This window comes from Harmonia axyridis, chromosome 2, assembly GCF_914767665.1.
Source record: "Harmonia axyridis chromosome 2, icHarAxyr1.1, whole genome shotgun sequence".
Classification (NCBI taxonomy): domain Eukaryota; kingdom Metazoa; phylum Arthropoda; class Insecta; order Coleoptera; family Coccinellidae; genus Harmonia; species Harmonia axyridis.
In genome coordinates this window covers 28,249,191-28,271,449 of record NC_059502.1, presented here as the reverse complement: position 1 = coordinate 28,271,449, position 22,259 = coordinate 28,249,191, and the positions used below count along the sequence as shown (strand labels likewise).

The 22,259-nt window shown below is 34.4% G+C and overlaps 1 protein-coding gene across 5 annotated transcripts in view; it reads right to left on the bottom strand.

The window, feature by feature from the left end:
- Positions 1 to 1,383: 1,383 nt before the first annotated feature.
- The window catches only part of LOC123671943 (probable 3',5'-cyclic phosphodiesterase pde-5), a 338,133-nt gene continuing 317,257 nt past the window's right edge, over positions 1,384 to 22,259 (bottom strand). For all 5 annotated transcript variants that reach the window (XM_045605841.1, XM_045605846.1, XM_045605842.1 and 2 more), the window contains 3 exons: positions 12,573 to 13,114; positions 7,355 to 7,513; positions 1,384 to 2,572 (listed from right to left, as the gene is read on the bottom strand). In XM_045605841.1, the coding sequence (XP_045461797.1) occupies positions 2,069 to 2,572; positions 7,355 to 7,513; positions 12,573 to 13,114 (1,205 nt within the window). In that variant the 3' untranslated portion in view covers positions 1,384 to 2,068. The remainder of the gene's footprint in view (positions 2,573 to 7,354; positions 7,514 to 12,572; positions 13,115 to 22,259) is intronic.

Genomic DNA, 22,259 nt, shown 5'->3' with positions numbered 1-22,259 from the left:
TTTTACGGTTTTTTCATTCCCGTTTCTGTATTTCTCTATTAGTCGTAAAATTTATCAAAAAATGTTCTATATGGAATATTCAAACAACGTCTAACACGGTTTCATTTGAAGTGCAGTAATTTATTTCTAAATTAAGATATCGCAATTTAATATAAGAGGAAATGTTCAGAGGAGATAAGGCCACATATGTGTGTAATCAAGTTAATAACATATCTATCAAAAATTTCATAACTCTAACTATTGGATTTATTACTTTCTGCTGAAAAATATTCAATTTCCTCGTAGCAGTGCATACTTGAAATTTGAAACGGTATTCGGTATGCCCATATTTCAAGAGATGAAATTTTCAAATTAAAATTACCTGATCAAAATAAAGAATGATATTATTTATTCTATAGCGCTGACCAATTATAAAATGGGAAAATACACGTACACTTGAAGAAACCCAAGAAAAATATGCTCAAAAATAAGAAATAAATGACGTGGAGATAAAAATAAAAGGTAAAAGTACTTTCATCACATTTATTTACATATAGCACAACACATCGATTGTAGCAAGTAAATTCTTGTGAATACTTCAGTTAAAAGATATAAATTCATTTCACCTACTCAGTAGATATAAATGAGCTATGAGAGAAAAATAAGTTTTTATATTCCATCTAGAACTACTATCAAGATATTTTCTGATATTCATATGCAGAATACCTACATCCGATATATGAATAAGTGATTCCATTTTTTTGTCGAATTGTAGGAATGTGAGAGATTGTTGAAAATACAATGATATTAATAATTTTTCGGGTATACATATTGTAATTTTCCTTACAAAAATACTTTTGTCTGAATTAAAATTTTTCGAGTTATAAAAAAATGGATTCAATATATTATGGATCATTCAAGAGGAAAGACTGAAAAATGTTTTCATATCTTGACATTGAACTTTTATTCGAATATTTCCCTCCTGTCAAAAATTCTATGTATCTGGAGAACAATTATCGAAAATTACAGCGATAATTGCATTGTAGGAAGCGAAACTGCACTGCGATAATTGTTCTGTTCATAGATGCATAGTTTCTATGCATCTTACACAGTTCGAATCTATGGCAATTCCATTCTACATCAGTTTGACAAGTAATGTAACAGTTCATTCGGGAAATATTCCTCCGAATTACACTCGTGCATCAAAATGACCGGATAATTTCGCATTCCAGCGTGTTTTCTTTGAAAAACTGCATTCGGTCATTTTCATTTTTGGAGAAAGAGCCCTCCACCTTCGGTGTCGGGCTCTTTCTCCAAAAATGAAAATGAACTCATGCAGTTTTTATGACAACACGCTGTCATGCAAAATTATCGGTAATTTTGATGCACTTGTGCAATTACCTACGAAAATACTCAAATCAAATTATTCCATTTTTTATTTCACCCCTAACGAACGATGGTTACTGATTCGATAAATCAATATTAAATCTTTAATTGTTCATCAATTGCGCTATATTAATCATTTACCTGTATGTTATCAGTTTCCCGTTTAGAACTGTGAGTCAATGTTAAATAGTTTACGGGTTATCTATTCAAACTCTTGTTGACAGACCACTGTACATAGTATTTCTCAAGGGAAAGAAGATATGTGACAATTAAATATCTCAGAAGTCAGAGTTTGGTTTGTTTTGCACAAATAAGTCTCTAATTACCAATACATTAAATACTTATTGTGCTTCAAAAGATGGCAGGTCCAATTTTAATCTCCTATGTTGGGAATGTAATATTTATATTCCATCTATCTTTCTTCGGAGTATTATTTTCACAGAAGTTTTCAGGAATTGGTATTTAATTAAGAGCTTGTGGTCGATCTTTTAGTATTTACGATGTGCTTCCTTGTGATAAACATTCTAATTAGGAAGATAATTCACTCGACGGCAATCTTTTCATTTGAATCATTTTGAAATGTTCAGATATGCTTGAATTCGATAATTTTGCATTATTCATGAATTGGTACAAATTATTATTTTCCACGATTCATTGGGTAGACTAGCAATCCGACTAGATATTTTCATGGAAGAGATTTGTTTTATTTAGCTTTAATTTCCTTCTCCTTCTGTTCCCATTTCTTTAGATTTTGTTGGCACATATCTAACAGAGGTTTAGATTCTGGAATGAGCCTGTATAACAAACTATAACAAGGAAAACAAATATTTTTCAGAAATCCCACTTGGGACGAAGCTTGTTCCTCTGGTTGGTTCCTGTCCATCATAGGGATTGGCTGTCTGCCACTGGCCTTTTCTGCGTCTCCTTGCTGGTAAAATTCTTCGAAAATTATTTTAACTGTTTTCACTTGTATTTCCCAAGGCTTGGCACTGGCACTTAGGTCACTCGCAGTCATAGATATTGCACGGAGAAGCAGTCGGTGTTCTAAATTTGTCCAGGAGAAGCTATTGGTTTCCACTAGATATGATAGTTTTTCTCTATTGGAGAAGTATAGTGCCAGGTCCGTTGCTAAAATGCAATCTTTAAGGTGACCCAAAACATTTTTATATTCGCTATTTGTTAGTTTCCCGAAAATATTGTGTCCTTCCTGCAAAAAAATATAAATATTAATTGAAGATCTTCGAATTATTGTTGTTGATTGACATCTCATTTGCTGTGGATTCACTTTCGAGTTAATCAAAAAAAAAATCATAACAAATTCCATCTAATAGGTAGAGGAAAATGCCTGATGTGGAAATAACTTTCGAGTTAATCAAAACATTCATGATGAATTTCATCAAAATTGAAAAAGGCAAACGCCAGTTGTGAAAATAACGAGAATTTCACGTTTTCGCATGCTCAATGGGTGTCCTAGATCGGTAAAAAATGAAATTGCTGTAAATTCAATTTCGAGCCAATTGGAACAATCATAACAAATTTCATCAAAATTGAAAAAGGACAACGCGAGACGAGAAAATAACTGGTATTTCACGTTTCCGCATGCTCCACGTCCTAAATTCGGAAAAAATAAATTGGCTGTGGAAACAGTTTCGAGTTAATCAAAACAATCATAACAAATTTCATGAAAATTAAAAAAGGACAACGCGAGGCGAGAAAATAACGGCAATTTCACGTTTTCACATGCTCAACGGGTGTCCTAGATCCGGAATAAAAGAAATTTCTGTGGACACACTTTCGAATTAATCACAACATTCATAATAAATTTAATCGAAAAAGAAAAAGAAAAACGCGGGATGTGAAACTAAAGGGAATTTTACGTTTGCGCATGCTCAACGAGTGTCCTAGATCCATAAAAAAATGAAATTGTTGTGGAATCTCTTTCGAGTCAATCAAAACCTTTATAATTAATTTCATCAAAACTGAGAAAGGTAAACACGAGATGTTAAAATAAGGGGAATTTCACGTTTGCACATGCTCAACAGCTGACCTAGATCAGGAAAAAGTGAAATTGTTGTGGAATTTCTTTCGAGTTGATCGAAACATTCATAATAAATTTCATCAATATTGAAAAAGGTAAACGCGTAATATGAAAATAACAGGAATATCACGTTTGCACATGCTCAACAGGTGTCCTAGATCTGGAATAAAAGAAATTGTTGTGGATACACTGTCGAGTTAATCAAAACGTTCATAATAAATTTCATCAAATATGAAAAAAGAAAACGTGAGATGTGAAAATAACGGGAATATCAGGTTTGCACATGCTCAACAGGTGTCCTAGATCTGGAAAAAAAATTAAATTGTTGTGGAATCTCTTTCGAGTTAATCAAAACATTCATAATAAATTTCATCAATATTGAAAAAGTGAACCGCGAGATAAATACCGGATTTTTCACGTTTGTGCATGCCAAAGCGTACGTTATTTCCGAAAGGGTTGAAATTTGTATCGCACTATCAACAGCCCAAACAAGTTACTCCTATATAAATCAAATTTCATTGAAATTGGATAAGAATTGTGGAAGTAAATGCTGTTATAAGGGTTTTAGGACACACAGACCGATACGATGACAAAGTTGTTCAAGATCTGGAGTCTGGAATGCATTTTTTTGATCGAAAATTTTGAAATCATACACATTTTTCCATTCCGAAAGTGATCACAGAGCTCGTCAGCAAAACGAGATCAAAGCGAGCGGTGGAATAGTGAATATATAGCTACGGATTAATCGCACGACGTCGTGTCTATGAATTTAGAACGAAGATTGTCACAGGCTTCAACATGACCTCTAGCGAAATTATAATTTCGAATTTGTATGGAAATTATATGAAAGTCGAGAATTTAGAAGATGGTTTTGGTAAATTTTGTATTGCAGAAAAGTGCGAATTATAGATTTCTTTTCAGATATTTTCAGCAATAAAGGTAATAAAGGAATATCTTGGTGATTGCAGAATGAACATGGATTATGAAAACTCAGCTTTACTGAGGAATATTTTTCAGTATGGGATAAAGTCCAGTCAATTTGTGCTCACAAGGGTCCTCACGGGAAAATTATGGAGTAGTTTCGATTTCTTCGATCCTGTATGTTTTTGGGGTGCTGAATCCGGAATTTCGAATAAAATGCAAAAAAATGTGATTTTTTCGACGTTTTTTGCATACTCGAAAAATATCAATTTTTCCGTGAATGAGCTTCCTTTACAGAAATTTGAATTTCAGTACGCTATTGCAAAAATACTACGACGGTATTATTTCCCCCATATATTCATTGAAATCAGTATAAAGAAATAACCTTAATTTCAAAAAGTGACTTTGATAATGATTTTTTCTAAACTGATATGTCTTTATAGTTTAAACTCATCTGGATTGTAATTATAGAAAAAATTATTGAGTAGAAGACATGCCATCAATAAAGAATTGAAGTTTTGTAATGAAAAAAAAACTGAGCATTGTAGAGACAGATAAAATACTCCAATTTTCAACTATCGTTTGAGACAGACCGGTTTATGGGGCAAAACACATAATGAAATGAATTTGTATAAATCTTTTTCACTTGGTTTCATTATAGGAAGGTCATTCACGAAAATCATATACAAACAAACCACCAAAGAATGAAATTTAAATTTTTCTTCAAATTGACACTATTTCTTTTATGTATAGTACATTGTACAGATATACAATGAAATAAAGAGTATTATTATTATTAATTACTAACGGCGGATACTGAACATCTTACAATGTTTGTAGAAAAATATTTCCACTAAAAAATCTTCTCGAAAATAAGTACGAATTCCATTTGCATAGAAAAAACATAAAAAAATTCCTAATAGAATAAATATGATTCGATAAACGATTCTTCTACTATGGTAAAAGTATCGTTTATTTCTTGTCTTAGGAAGTTTAAAAATGAATTAAAAGAATTATCTATTAAGCGTCATATTGTCTTCTTCGCGTCTTTGAATAATAGGTTTGTGGCTTGAGGACTGGGCAAATCAAACAAATACTTATAGAATTGTCGACGTTTCGATCCCAATATGGATGCTTTTCAAGACTTTTCAACTGGATTTATAGGGTGATTCACCGGGATGGCCAATTAGACGTTTATGGAAAACTAATCATAATTTTGAGCTGAAAATTTGTATATTGGGGTTTGAGACAATGATCTTTCACCCTAAAATATTTTCAGATCTCTACAACTTCCGGTTATAACGGAAACAGACTACTACTTCCTTATTTCAAATGGCACACCCAGTATATTATTGTATCGTTAGATAGCTCTTTTGATGAAAATTCCGGCAATATGCCATACCTTGGGTGAAAAGTCAACGGTTCATGAGTTAATGGGATTCTTATAAAAAAAAATGGTGGCGATGAGTACTCACAATTTTTCGGCGGAATAAGCTTTCTTCGGAAACATGTTTTTCTTTTTCGATTTTGAAAATACGAAGAATTATGTTGTTTACGGTTTGGATCAAATATGTACAGGGTGTTTATAAAAAGATCATGAACTTGGACAACTAAAACGCATCCAAACTCAAGATTTTCAAAGTGGAACCTATATTTTTTATTATTTCAGTCAAAACTACGTACAATAAAAGTGAGGCAAACCCTATACCTTAAATGAATATCTACTCTAGAAGTTATCGAAGAAGAACTTCACATGAGGAAAAACCGCTATTTATAACTGTGCTGAAGTTGTCTGTGACTTCCAGAAAACACAGATAGAAACTAAAATTCGATGTTTGGATTCGAACTTTGGATAACTTGAGAGAGTAGTAGAAGTCTGTTTCCGGTAAAACCGGAAGTTGTAGAGATCTGAAAATATTTTAGGGGGAAAGATCATCGTCTCAAAGCCCCATATGCAAATTTTCAGCTCAAAATTATGATTAGTTTTATATACTTAACGTCTAATTGGCCATTCCGGTGAATCACCCTGTATAGGTAGCAATATGAGGTTATGAAACCATCGGTCATCATATATGTATTTAATCCCTGTATAATCTATAAAATATTCAACTAGAAATTGACAGAAAGTGTAACCACATATGGCTACCTATAAATCTAGTTGAAAAGTCTTGAGAAAGATCCAAATTGGAATCGAAACGTCGAAAATTTTAATAGATTTGCCCAGTCCTCAAGCCACAAACCTATTAGTCAATTGATTATCTATTTAACCTCAGCACTTCTGTTGAGTTTAGGATACCAATTGTTTTTCAGTCAGTAGAAAAAAACCTTATTGCTTCATTATCTGAAAATTTTAACTGTTTTTCAATATTGATTCTATCCAATTATTGGCGAAGAAATATAATAATAATATGCAAGAAAGCCTTATCAATTCGCATTCAATAGTAGTGAGTTAGCTTTGAATACCAAATACCAAACACCTTAATTATTTTTGAAATTGTTTGTACTTGATAGTTACTATCGGGACAATGCGAGAGTGCATAATCACGATAGTAATAATGTGATAGTTATATCACCATGAAAATGAGCCATTAAGCGTTATTTTGTGGAAGTTTTCGAGCTATTCACAATATTAAAAAAGGTATAGTATGCAGCAAGTGCGAAAACCACCGATTACCGACGATAGTGTGGTTGCGTCAAACTGTCACACTCGTGAAAAATATTAGTTTTTCCACTCTAGATACTCAATATACCATCTGTGTTATGAATTCCGTCTTTACTTTATCAAAATTCATTATAAATTTTGACAAACTTTTTAATTTTATCGCTAACATTGTGACTTTTTCTTCTACATCGTGTAATATCAAAATGCAACTTGAAGAAGCCACAGCGTTGGCGACACAATTGGTGTAAACATTAAAATTATTATGGCAAATACTTCGTTTTATTATATCAATATACTATTTTATGAGCGTTGCATGTTGCAACTCGTTAGTGAGTTTAATACCAATTAGTAATTTTTTAAAATTTTACCTGTTGTAATATTGTGACTGTTTGGTTGAAATGATGATGTTCCATTGTTGATGTGGTATAAATGGTAGCGATCGGCGACTCCGAATCGAGCATGAATTTATTATTTTTTCCTCTATGATCTAAGTCATGACATAGAGCTCCAACGAAAAGTGCCAGTCTCTGCAACAAAAGAATCAAATGAACCGACATAAATTTTCTATGTATCAACTAAAGCAATGTACAGTCCATTCAGGAATTATTGACATCGAAGTAGGCCATGAACGTCTAGTCGCGGCTTCATTTCTGGTTACAAAAATATCACTAAAAATCGCTGTGGTTCATCATAGAAATAACCAGTTTAAATTATTTTCATCATTTTTGTATCCGAAAGATCCTGAATTTTCGAAATTACGATTATTACGAAGGGACGCATACAGTCATGATTTCATAAATCGAAATTCAGATTATATAACGTAAAAATATAGTGAAATGCTATCTCATTTCAAGGAAATCCAATGAAGAGATATCAATTCATTTAAGAGTCGCCTATGAAAGATCCCATTGAAGATCATTCAAATATGCATATTATTACTTTTCACCAAAGGCTCTTCAAAAATTGTTGCATTACTGATGGACACTGGATACCAACCTGCTTGCAAAATTCTTATCAAATAACTCTTATGGATCATTTTAACTGTGGTATCTAAACTGGTGAAGAAAACAGAAAAAACTGGTTGATAAATTTAAATAGTGTAGCTTAGTGAATGGAAGAGCCATATCATAATAAGACAGAAATAAAATTCAAAGAATCCATTTAGTATATGAAAAATTTTGACATCACAGTTGTACTGTAACTTTCAAAATTGGAACCAATTTATCAGCCGATGTGTAAATTACTTTCTATAATTCTGTGGTTATTCCGTTCATTCTTCCACATCTTGTAGAACAAAATCGTGCGAGAATATATCAGAAACGCACAGTTTTCATGGTTATATTTCATTATTCTATGTTGGCACTCCGAACTTTCCGCCACGGCTTTATCTGTCAATTCATCAATTTGCCTTAAAGAAATCAGTTCTGCCAACCAACATTTTTCAATGCAATAATCACTAAAATATATTTATGGAAATATTTCATTAATTTCAATGAAAATGCAATGAATTAGAGAAAATAATGTATAATACTCGTACAGAAGGCTCATTCTACCACTCGTTCATTCCAAAACTCACCACTTCGTGGCTCGTTTTTGAATTTTGAACTCGTGGAAGAATATCAATGCCTCCTGCACTTGTATTATAAATAACTATTCTAAAGTCACTATTTATTGAAACTGTTCATGACATGAATGATTGATTAAACTTGTATGAAAAATATAGGTACTATTTGTACTCGAGTTTTCTGTTTTTATTGAAATGCTTTTATACTAGTTTCTATTAAATTACATAAATTATTTTGCCCATAATAGCTTTAACTCACTCACTAAAAGCATTTTTGCACAGAACTTGTAACCAATTAAGTTTATGTAATGTTGTCTTTGATTGATTAAAATACAGATGCGTTTTGGTCAAATTTCATCCAGGCTGATATATTGGTTGCTTTTGGCTCGGCTTCTGGTAACAATCAAATCATTCAAGGATTCTTTGAAGGTGAAATCGTATTGCACAGGCTTTCTTCCACTAATAATCCAGGTTGTAATGACTTGCCTTCTTCTTTTTTCAAACAGTACTGTGAGAAATACTCAAATAAACTAATCAATGTGTGTTTGAAATTGATACAAAGTTTCAAATTTCTTTGATCAAAACAAACACGAACAAACTGAAATCTAACCTCCTGTCAATGACATTTCAAAATGCCAACCCGAAATCTGCAATTCAAAATGTTACTGAATGAGCCAGTACCAACTTAATTTCGATTTTTCAAAGCCACCCGGGATGTCAATAATTCCTGAATGGACTGTAGCATATTCATCTCATTTTGTTAGACATTTGAAATAAAGGGTGACTACCGGTCTATCGTAGATACTTTAGTTTCCGCTCAATATAGATGGATATCAAGCCTATCCATCCAGGGTGAAGTAAGTGTGACAAACTGATAGGGTAGATAGTATTAATACAAAAGAGAATAAATTTCCTGCTGATATTGGACCTAACTCTTTCCAGTTCCGGAATATTGGTTGTTGAAGTATGAACATTCAAATGGATTTTTCGTAATTATTCTAGAATGGCTGAAGAGGTTTCAATTCGACACTTCATAATGAAAGTTAAATTTTAACGTTTCTTGCATGAGTCAAATATTTTTAGTGGCGTAGTTAAAAAGTTATATGATACTACAACGTCTCTCCCTTCAACGCCACTAACATATTTGCAAATTTTTTTGATGGAATTGAAATTCTACAAAAATGGTTCGGGTCAAAAGCTCTAAACCTCACCGTTTTTGAGAAAACGGCATCAAACATTCTCAGATGGTCATAAAAAAGGAATGTTTGGAAATTGACAGACGATAATGATTATGAACACTTGAATATTGCCTCAAATTTTCTGAACAATTCCTCTTTTTAGGGATTTTTAGTGACTACACCCTGTATCTCGAAAACACAACATTTGGTTCCCAAGGGACTATACTTTCTTCTGAAAATGATCCGAGAAACCTGTCATTTTTGCTTATTACTACAATTCAGAAACACCTTGTATACAGGGTGTTTTATTATAAACTGGAAAAACATAATTAGTCGTGTAGAAGACACCGGGAGAATCATTTTTGCCTTATTACATATACCTCGTTTTCGAAGCATAAGCGAGATACAGGGTGTGCAACGTCATTTCTGCAATAGCGATATTCTATTGAGTGAGATCAGTTTTGTGTTACCTTTGAAGATTTCTGATCACATCAAAGTATTTTTGTGTGCTCAATTCAGAAGAGGCGAAGAACCCTGAAATAAAAATTTCAAAATGGCGGAAAACCTGCAATGTTCGTGTTTTTTTTCGGTTGCCATACTGAATTTCATTTTCTGAATAAACTAAATTTTCTAAGAATTGAAGTGAAAGAAGTTTTCCATAAATCGAACAAAATTTTTTTTTCATATGTCTACATCGAACAAAAATTTCATCCGAAATTTATGAAATGTTAGACGTTTATGCTTTTCTTCATAACCAACACGAATATAAAAATAGAATTGGAAAATATCGAACTGATACTTCATTAAAGCCATTCAAATTTTTGTTTCGGTCCTATAACATAACTGAAAAAACTGGTTGGGCTATGAATGCCAAAACTTTCAAGTTGGGCTGTCGAAACATTCCAGATGATAATAAAAATGTCACTGTAATTTCAATGAATCTCTATTGGGAATCCAACTCTCGACCTTGAGGTATTACCAGTTAGAGAACCGAAGGAGACATTGGGAAGGCTTTAATGAAGGAACGTTTGATATTTTTCATATTCGTGTTAGGTATAAGGAAAAGTACAATCGTCAAACATTTCATCAATTTCGGGTGGAATTTTTTTTTCGCAGTAGATATGTAATAGTAATTTCTCTAATTCTATGGTTATTCTGTTCATTCTTCCACATCTTGTAGAACAAAATCGTGCGAGAATATATCAGAAACGCACAGTTTTCATGGTTATATTTCTTATTATATGTTGGTACTCCGAACTTTCCGCCATGGCTTTATCTGTCAATTCATCAATTTGCCTTAAAGAAATCAGTTCTGCCAACCAACATTTTTCAATGCAAGAATCACTAAATGATATTTATGGAAATATTTCATTAATTTCAATAAGAATGCAATGAATTAGAGAAAATAATGTATAATACTCGTACAGAAGGCTCATTCTACCACTCGTTCATTCAAAAACTTGCTCGTTTTTGAATTTTGAACTCATGGAAGAATACCAATGTCTTCTGTACTTGTATTATAAATAACTATTTTCGGCAACCGTCCGGGAAGTGCTCACTTCCCGGACGCTTTTTCTCTGAGAAAGTAGCATTTCCCGGCCTAGTCCGGAAAGTACGTACTTCCCGGACTAGGCCGGAAAAGAATCATAGAATCCAAAGCAACCGAGATAACGGCTGACAGTTCATATGAAATTAGTTGTCAAAAATTTGCATGTTTTTTGATAGCAATCACAATAAAATATGGAAAGCAGCAGCGATAGTGTTATTCTACATGGTTGCCGAAAAAATATTGTACGCAACACGCCCGAAAATGGTTTTTTTGGACTCACAGACTTCCAGGACTCGCTTACGCTCGTCCTGGAATTTTGTCTATTCGTCCAAAAAAACCCTATTTTCCGGACTTGTTACGTAAATTACTATTACGTAACAAGTCCGGAAAATAGGGTTTTTTTGGACGAATAGACAAAATTCTATGAGTCCAAAAAAACCATTTTCGGGCGTGTTGCGTACAATATTTTTTCGACAACCATGTAAAATAACACTATCGCTGCTGCTTTCCATATTTTATTGCGATTGCGATCAAAAAACATGCAAATTTTTGACAACTAATTTCATATGAACTGTCAGCCGTTGTCTCGGTTGCTATGGATTCTATGATTCTTTTCCGGCCTAGTCCGGGAAGTACGTCCTTTCCGGACTAGGCCGGGAAATGCTACTTTCTCAGAGAAAAAGCGTCCGGGAAGTGAGCACTTCCCGGACGGTTGCCGAAAAAAAAAATTTTGTTCAATTTATGAAAAATTTTCTTCACAGAAATTTTTGGAAATTGAGTTCATTCGGAAAAATTCAATTTAGAAACCAAAAAAAAAAAATCACGGACACGGAGTTTTTCTTTTCTGAATTGAGCACTCAAAAATACTCTGTTATAACTAGAAATCGTAACTTCAAAGGTTATACTAAACTGATCACACTCAAGAGAATATTTCTCAGAAATATATCTTGCTTATTCTTCGAAAACGAAGTATATCGTAAGGCAAAAATGATACTTCCGGTATAATCTACGCGACTGTATATATTTGTCTAGTTTATGTTTATGATGAAACACCCTGCATAGGTACCATAACAAATATTACCCGAAAATAGAAGCGCAGAGACCCTCTAGCTAGTTGAATAATAATTCACCATCGTATAACACTCTCTGCTACGACCGATAATTTGAAGAGCAGAAAATGTTTTCTTTTCGCAGAATGTTTACCAAGTTTGAAAGCATTCCAGAACTGGGATTAAGTTGATTGAAAGTAAACAAACCGAAATTTTGCCACTGATGGAATCGATTTTAATACTCACTTCCGGCAATGAAAAAAGCGAACCAGTCCTCTTGATGATGCTGTACATGGAATTGGCCACCGAAAAACCGTGGGTCCAGTTATGGTACGGAACCCTCCTATAATTCTTCTTCACCGTCAGTGTGAACCTCATTAAACTGCTAGGATCGATCAGACCCAATCCGAACAGATCTGTGAACATGTACATAGAATATCGTGCCTTCTGATAGTCTTCGAGTTGAAATGGATTGAAGTAGTAGTCGTCCACACCAAGTAGTTTGTCTGGAATGCCATCTTTTTCAACGTGAACGTATTCTTCTTCAGTACATGTGTTGTGGTAGCTCAGAACTTCAAGAGCCACCTTGTATTTTTGCTCCGACTTCCTGATCTTATCGTAGAGTTTAGCATGGTGCAGAGCCAGTCCACAGTAGATGGCAAACATTTCGAAGGCTGTTTCGTCTTCTTTGGTGAAAAAACCTTGATGTTTGTTTACCATTTGGACTACTCCTATGAGGGAGCCTCTGATGAAGATTGGCATGCAGAGGATTGTGTTCGTTTTGTAACCTGAAAATGATGAAGAATTTCAGTGAGAGATGATTAATGAGAATTTGAATTGATTCTTCGTTCCGATGAAAGCACTTCAATTACCTTTCGATTTTCGAACATGCAAAAACAATGCAGATTTCTGTTTTTAAAAAATTTAAAGAAAACAAAGATAGTACATTATATGTAAAAGTGATTTTTCTTTGGATTTCACTTGGAAAAATATACGTTTGTAATTGAAGTCGAGGAATAATATCCTTCAAAAATTATATAGTTTTTCATGAGGTGCTGCTGCCAGCACTCTTCGTACGGCAGCTTTGACCTTGTTTCTTTCTGCTTCTGAATACTGTTGCTCTGTTTGGTTCAATAGTGCTCATGTTCATAAAATTGAAGCTCAACGTTTCTATGAGTTCCAGGTTTGAATCTTCCAAGCAAAATTTGGTGTTTTTTAATTGGACTTAGGACTGGTCATGGTCGTTTCAATAGTATGCTCTTCAAATGGCTTTCTATTGAAGTCAACTATATGAGTGTGGTGTAGAAGAAACCATTAACCACTTGGTGAATAGTTGGCCAGTTTATTAATTTCAAGGTGGTTGCCAAGCTATTCATTCAGTTTTAGATTCCTTTTAGAATGGGTCGCTAACTTTAAATCAATTTATTGGATATTTATTACTCCTTTTGGTTTGTTTTTATTTCTGATTACTTATATTGAATATGTCGCGAGAAGGAAGGATGGAACAGGGGCGGATCCAGAGGGGGGCCATGGGGGCCATGCCCCCCCCCTCGCGGACCTTATAAATATAAAAGTGTATCTTGAATTACCGAAAAATACGCACTCATTTAGTTTTCAATATTTTTTTCCAATAAATAGCTTCAGTTATCGGTATTTCGCGTTTCAAAAGTCCGATCGGGTTCCACTAAATGGCGTTAGAAAGATGAGATTTCGTACTACATAATCTTTTGCGACAGTTTTGTGATGAGTTTACTCAGTTTAGTTCGAGCGCGTGTTAAAGATGGACATTATAACCAAGAAAAAATACGTCATATTTGAGTTTTTCTTCGAAAAAGGCTAAAATGCGGGTAAAGCGGGTGAATATTCAAAAAGTGTTTATGGTCTTCATACTGTAATAGTCAATTACGCGCAATTTTGGTTTCGTCGATTACGTTCCGGTAATTTCTATGTCAAAGATGCATCACGCGCTGGAGACTAATTGTCGAAAATATAGACAAAATCATGGACATTTTCGGGTCCTGTTTCCATTGCTCAAGATTTGAAGATTGCACAAAAAACCGTTTGGAACCATTTCCACAAGGCTGGTCTCAAGGAGAAGCTAGGCTAGATGTATGGGTACCACACGAGTTACCGCAAAAAAACTTCTTGGTCCGAATTTCCATCTGCGAATTGCTGCTGAATCGCAACAAAATAAACCCAGTTTGGAAACGATTGGTGTCTGGTGATAAAAAGTGGATGACTTACGACAACGTCAAGCGAAAACGGTCCTAGTAAATAACGGTGAGCCGTCGGAAACAGTCAGGAAAGTTTTGCTGTGTATTTGGTGGGATTGGCAGGGAATTATCTACATAAGCTGCTCAAATATTGACTCGGAATTGTGCTGTCAACATTTGGACCTTCTGAAGGAAGCAATCGCCCAGAAGCAACTAATAGGAGAGGAATTGTGTTCCATGGGGGACAACGTAAGGCCACACACATCGATAATGACTCGCCAGAGGTTCTTATGCATCCACCTTATAGTCCGGACCTGGCCCCAAGTGATTACCATCTCTTGCTGTCCATAGCAAACAATTTTGCTGGTGAAAAATTCGTTTCAACAGAGGTTTGTGGAATTCGACTGACTCAATTTTTTGCCAATAGCGACTAGGGCTTCTATGATAAGGCATACACAAACATACAAAATAGCAACAAGTTATAGAACAAAACTGCGTATATTCGACCTGAATTGGATCATTCTAACTGTGGTAATTGTCTTGATTTTTATGCAAAAATAATGATTTTTTTCTATACCTCTTACTTTCTTGTGCCCGTGTTTTCTCATGAAATAAATCTACATATATTCATGAAATTGTTTGAACTTGTTTTTGTATTACAAAAATTTTGGAAACTGAATATGATATGATTCACTAAAATACATCTTTCTATAAAAAAACACTTGTGTCGATAGGCATCAACAAAAAATTCCGCTATTTTGCTAATAGATATGAGCCGTGACTTTCTATGCCCCCCCCCCTCAGACATCGCCTGGATCCGCCCCTGGGATGGAAAAGATTTTGTTTGGATGAAGAGAAAGCCGTTCAATATAATAATAATAAATGTATTCGTGGCCATCGACCTTCAGCCCTTCAGCCACAATATAAATATGTCAGCTCATTCTGTAAACAAATACACAAACCAGTCACTATACCTATATGGGAAAAAAGAGTTTTTGCTGAGGTTTTTATCTGTACTATTGTATTATATCATACGTCTTATTTTCACCTGAATTTGATTCACCCTGTATACCTATATACAATCGGTTTTGTAGTCACGAAAATATAAGGTGATTTTTTCTCCATATTCTTCTTTAATTTTCTTTGATTTTTGTGATATATGAACATGAAATTTTGCAGGAAGTTTGAAATTGGTATTTCGAATCAGATTTAACCATTAATAATGAGCTAAATCAAGGCATTCGAGATCCGAACCTAAAATTTTCAACCTTCTTGGTTTATCCCTTCGTCACGATATCTGTATTCTTTCACATTTTACATTGGTACAATAAGTAGTAGAGTTCGGTGGCAGAGTACTTATTATTCACCTATAATTAGAATAATGTAAACAGGTTGTGCTAGTTTTAGTTGAGTACTAGAGAGGAGAGGATAATGTGGAAAGCACTTGTGGAATAGTACCCTCGACTATCTCACCACCACTCTCGGCACTCTCACATTGTTAATCTATTCTACTGGTTCATTTGTTGTAAACAAAGACAAGTTTGGTTTCTAGCTGCTTATGTGCTTCAGCCTTCGTTATCACTTGAAATTACTAGTATTTCAGGAAAAAGTATGCTAGTGAACTCTACTACCACGGGCCTCGGCGCTTCCGCCATTTTGTGCCGGGCTCTCACAAAATGGTAAATTACAAATCCTTCGTCTTTGCATTCCATCCCCCATTAAATAGCAGGTTATGTGTTTATCCTATGGTAGCTTTCTGATATGAAATAAAATTTATTAAGGTGTATTATTCATCTGTGTATCACATGCAATTTGATTTCTAATGGAAACACGAGCATAAGACATGGAAAAAATATCGTTCCACTTTTTTATTTGCACTCCATAAGCATGGAGTATATTAGGCTAATTGAAAAGTCCCCGGTACGATGCAAAGATGGCGGTGCTAGTATTAAATCCATATGATTTTCAGTTAGTACCAACCCTCAACGATTCGCGTCAAAATTTGACAGCAGTTCGACCATTAGTTTGTTGCGTTGTGAAATAAGACAGTTGAAGCAAAATCTTGGCTTGACGAAAATTGACGGGGTCTGCATCATGAAAATCAACCATCATTGATTGGTATGATAAGTTTATACGTAGTGAAATGAGCACCGAAGATGTTAAACGCAGTAGACGCCCAAAAGAAGCTGTAACGACGACGAAAAAATCGAAAAAGTTCACAAAATAACTTAGAATGGACGTAAAGTGAATCGATCGAGATATCAGACATTGTCAAGATTTCATCTGAACGTGTACATGAGAAAGCTGTGTGCAAAATAGGTGCCGCGCGAGCTCACAATCGATCAAAAGCAACAACGTGGTAATGATTCTGAGCAGTGTTTGAAGCTGTTTTTGCAGTAAACCTATATTTTTGCGTTGACAATGGATGAAATATGTCTCCATCATTTTACTCCGAAGTCCAATCGACAGTCAGCTGAGTGGACTGCACACGATTAACCGAATCCAAAGTGAGGAAAAACACAACAGTTAGCTGGCAAGGTTACGGCATCAGTATTCTGGGATGCGCGAGGTATAATATTCATTGATTACCTCTAAAGGCCAGACCATCAACAGCGATTATTGGATCGTTTAAAGGATGAAATTGTTAAAAAACAGCCCCATTTGAAGAAAAAAAAGGTGATGTTTCATCAAGACCTCAAAAGAATGCTCACTGGAAAGAAATTTAGCGCCAATGAAGAAGTATTCGCCGAAACTGAGGCCTATTTTGAAACGAAAAACAAATTGTACTACAAAAATGGTATCGAAATAAGAGAAAGAAGATCGCTATAATCGCTGTATAGCCCTCGAAGGCAACTAAGTTGAATAATAAAATCGAATTTTGCTAAAAAAATGTGTTTTACTATGGTAGACCGGGGACAATTCAATTGGACTGTTACAAATTATGTACAGGGTGGGCAAATTTCGATGTTTCAGCACTACAACTTTTAAACCAGAGGAGATAGACGAAATCTGATACCCCATTCTTCACTTCTCTTTTTCTGAGAAACTAACAAGGGTATTATTCATTTTTGGCCACCTTCTTTTGTTTTCGGGTTACAAGCGAAAATTGGAAAAATTGTGATATCGAAAAACATTTATATCTCCGCTAATACTGATGATAGAGCTCTGAAATTAAAACATTATTCAGGCACTTTTTTACATAGAATCCAGTGGCGTGCTCGTATTTTCGAAAGGGTTTTTAATCACGAAGCTATGACCCAAAGTTATGACAAAGACCTGTAGGTGTAGGCCACCTACAATTAAGGGCCAAACTAAGATCAAATTTGAATTTCCCATCATGAGAAATCCCCAAATATCAATATTCGTCCAAATATCAATTTTCGTCCAAATATCGACATTACTTTAAAAATTATTCACGAAAAACCAAATTGAAAGTTTAACACCCTCTATCTCAAAAATGAAGGCCTTGTGGACCCATGCTTATATGAACTTTTCACTGACTGAGGAATCGTTCTGTAAAATATATGACACTTATTACATTACACCCTGCATAATCGAAGAAATCAAAACTACCCCAAAACATTCCCATGACAGGCCTTGTAAGCACAAGTTGAAGGGACTAATAATCCTGCTACACTTCTTAGCTTCAAAACGAATACTCTCGTAAATACTCAAGGACGCCGACGTTCATCAAGGACTATCCGTCAAAACACGGAACATTTCAGGATAGAACCCTCCAACTTCAAGCCTACCTGAAGCTAATTAAATAACTAATTACTTGGGACAAGCCCCATTGAAATCTGGGTCAACATCCCGATGGGATTGCGTGGGAGAATTCGCTTCGATTTGGTTACATCAGTATGGGATTAGCTGGCAGAGCTGATCTGCGTAGATTATTTTATGTATTGACCTAGAAATTCTCAGTACGGCGTATCATTCCGGTGTTATACGATATATTCAATCTTGCGAATCTGAAAAATGACATGACACTGTTGATGTGAGTACTCAGCGTATACGCATTCCAATTGGAACTTTGAGAGAAGATTTATTATTTCTATATTACCGATTAGTAATTAGTCTTTATCTTCGTTCCTATTCAATTATATATTCATTATTCAACTGCGTTCTTCTTCTCGGATTATTTCACAATAAATGAGTTTCTCTATTTCTGTATCGTAATGAGTTCATTACAGTACTAAAAACAGTGCTGTAATGAACTCATTACAGCATTGTTTTCAGTTATATTTTTCGTTTAGTTTTGTGAACATAGACAATCCTATCAAATTTCAACACACGCTAATTGTCGATATAATATAATTTGGATAAAGTGAAATGATTTGCAACATTATTCGCAATTTCCTTAATTCTGGTGGTGTTAAATCGATTTCTTCAGATATGAGAAATAATACAGAAATACATCACACAAAAAAAAACGGTTACAAAAGTACACCTGTGGTGAGTACGATATATATGCTAAATAACAAAATAAAACTCAAATGTCCTCTCTCAAAAGTAATCCACGAATTTAATGCGTAATTATAAATTATCTCAAAATTCGAAACGTACGAATCAAAATCAAATTCCGTAATCTGTCAGTTTTCGTAACAGTCACACCAACTGCCAAAATACAATACAAATGTCACTTGGACGTATATTCCGACTTTTTCATTGAATTTCCATAATATTTCACAAAATTTTACTGAAATAGAGAAAATATCGTCTAATACTCGTTGCAGAAGGCAATTCCAACAAGAATATGAATAGGAGCCCATTCTGCAACTTGTTTAAGAATATACTATTATTCAAATACAATGAGTACAAGTTCAAATTAAACTCAGAAAAATTAACTGTGACATGAATGAGTAGCATCAATAGTTTTGTAGTGGAGTTTCGTTTTTGAGCGTTCGTTCCCCGAACAGAACGTTATATCGTCAGTAAAATTAATAAAACGCTGAAAATGAAGTTGACGAAGTTGTAGTCGAGTGTGCTACTGTTTATATTCATTCTTTCCAATTCATTATATCACTAATTAATGTCTGACTAGTCGAGAATAGTGAAGTATGAAAGGCAGATCAACAAGCGCCCAAAGGTTCCTGATTACACGTAGTCGGTTAAGGTAGGACAAAACGAAAATGACCGAAATGTATAACATCGACCATTACGCCCCTGTCAGAATAGATAGAGAAAATATCGTCTAATACTCGTTGCAGAAGGCAATTCCAACAAGAATGTGACTAGGAGCCCATTCTGCAACTTGTTTAAGAATATACTATTATTCAAATACAATGAGTACAAGTTCAAATTAAACTCAGAAAAATTAACTGTGACATGAATGAGTAGCATCAATAGTTTTGTAGTGGAGTTTCATTTTTGAGCGTTCGTTCCCCGAACAGAGCGTTATATCATTTCGTAATAATGTCTGAATTATTCGAATTTTGAGCCAGGAGTGGTTGTTGAGGCAAATAGATACGTTTACGTGTGGAGACCACAAATTTTTTGCATTCCGAAAGTAATCACAATGCTTCTTCTACCGTCGCTTCGGTAGAATCTTCAGAGTAATAAACATAGATATAGGGAGCATATGACATTTGCAGTAAGCAAAATATGTCCCCAACATGAACTATCAAATTTGACATGAAGCTCGCGGAAATGAAAACATATCAGTGATACGATATTTCACGATAATGTAGAAAACAACATTCAAGCGCGCCAAACGACGTGAAACAACCGATGACACTAGGAGCGCAAAAGTTGCCAAATCTTGAATTTCAGCAGGTTGATACAGAAAATAATAAATATTCTGCTTATTATATATTCGCCAATTAGGAAAAATATCAGATTTCACATTTGCATATTCAATCGGAAATTAGTCAAATAAATATAATTCATTCAATATAAAATATGTACATTCATAATGATATAGTAAACTTGTGAATCACAATCCGACAACGTAATCTAACCATATCCATGTCAATTACTCTATGAGTAAAACTTAATTCCAAATCAAAAAGAAGAGACTTTATTATGAATGACATAAGCTGACGATACAACTTCACGACAGATAGAGTTAAGAGCTACAAACAAAAAGAATCGAAAGGGTAATAGGCAAATATAGCCCAGAACCTAGAAGAACAGCAGGTTAGGTTTTGTGCGGTAGGTTATGTTCCTAAAACACGGAATTCCACACTGGACTATTGATATGATTCATTCAGGGTGGCAGATTTGCATTTTCAAGTGTTTATTTTATGCGCCTCCCCACGAAATGTGTATAATGAATGATGATTACAAGGATTTTTTTTTAGTTTGTATATTATATTCTCAAATTGGTATTAAAAACTACTTACTTTGTTGATTTTTTTCGGTTGGAATTGAAAATCAGTAGGAGATTTGTTTCAAAGCTCTCTTCCATATCCTTACCAATTTTTAACATGATAATTCTTATCAAAAGGGTTGTTATTATTGATGAATATTATTATTATATGTGCATAATGGTTTACCGTCTGTGTGTTAACGAATGAAATTAATTTCACGGCATTCAGACAATTCTTAATTCTGGAAGAAGTATCTCCTCGAGCGGGACTCGAACCCGCAACCTCCGAATAATTAGTTCAACGCTCAGGTTGTGTTTTCAAGTCCCGCTCGAGGAGGTACTTTTTCCAGAATTAAAAAATTGTCTGAATGCCCTGGAATTAATTTCATTATTATTATATAAGTTTCTTCATCAATGAAGATTTCCCCTGCTTTAGAAAATAAAATTATTCTCATCTTCGGTAATATATTTCAATAACTCAAACTAATTGAATGTTGCACTCACTTGAAACAATGTCGTCAGTAAAATTGATAAAACGCTGAAAATGAAGTTGTGGGCGAGTGTGCTACTGTTCATATTCATTCTTTTCAATTCATCATATTACTAATTAATGTCTGACTTATCGAAAATAGTGAAGTAAGAAAGACAGAACAACAAGTGCCCAAAGGTTCCTGATCACAAGTAGTCGGTTAAGGTAGGACAAAACGAAAATGACCGAAATGTATAACATCGACCATTACGCCCCTGAACAAAGAGGCACTCTTTAATTCGTGCAATTAAGGGGAGTTTATGTTCACGGTCTGGATATATTGGTAGTAGATAGGTCACGAATACCCAAAGGAGTAATTCCAATGTTGTCGAGTTGTTCCACCCTGCTGAAATTAAAATTATTTATTCAACAATGGAGTTGGGCTATTTTGTATGAAGCTACAGCCAAAAATACATGAACTCATGAATATTCAGTTATGTGAATCTAAATGTATACATATATGGGTGATGTTTTTCGCAATAACATGAAATTTACAATTCCCCAGCAATTTGTTGGATACAGGAATATTTTTGAATGTGATCAGTATAGGATGGTGAGTTTTTCAAAAATTATTTTTCAACCTTATTATTTATTCAAAGTCGGCACACGTCAAAACTATGAAATGGGATTGGGTCTGCTCACAACACAATTGAGGCTTTTTCAGAGCACATATCTCTTTTCTAACCTAAAAAGTTCATAGTCCAGTCACAAATTCATAAAGAAGTATTTACATATAAAATATAGTGAGTGTAGGCAACCCAAGCTACACAAACTTGTATACAGGGTGTTTCCAAATTAGACTTGACATCAATTTCATCTTTAAGATCTTGAATCGTATGTGGAGCATTAGATCTTATCTTTCACGTGGCCCCAAAGAAGAA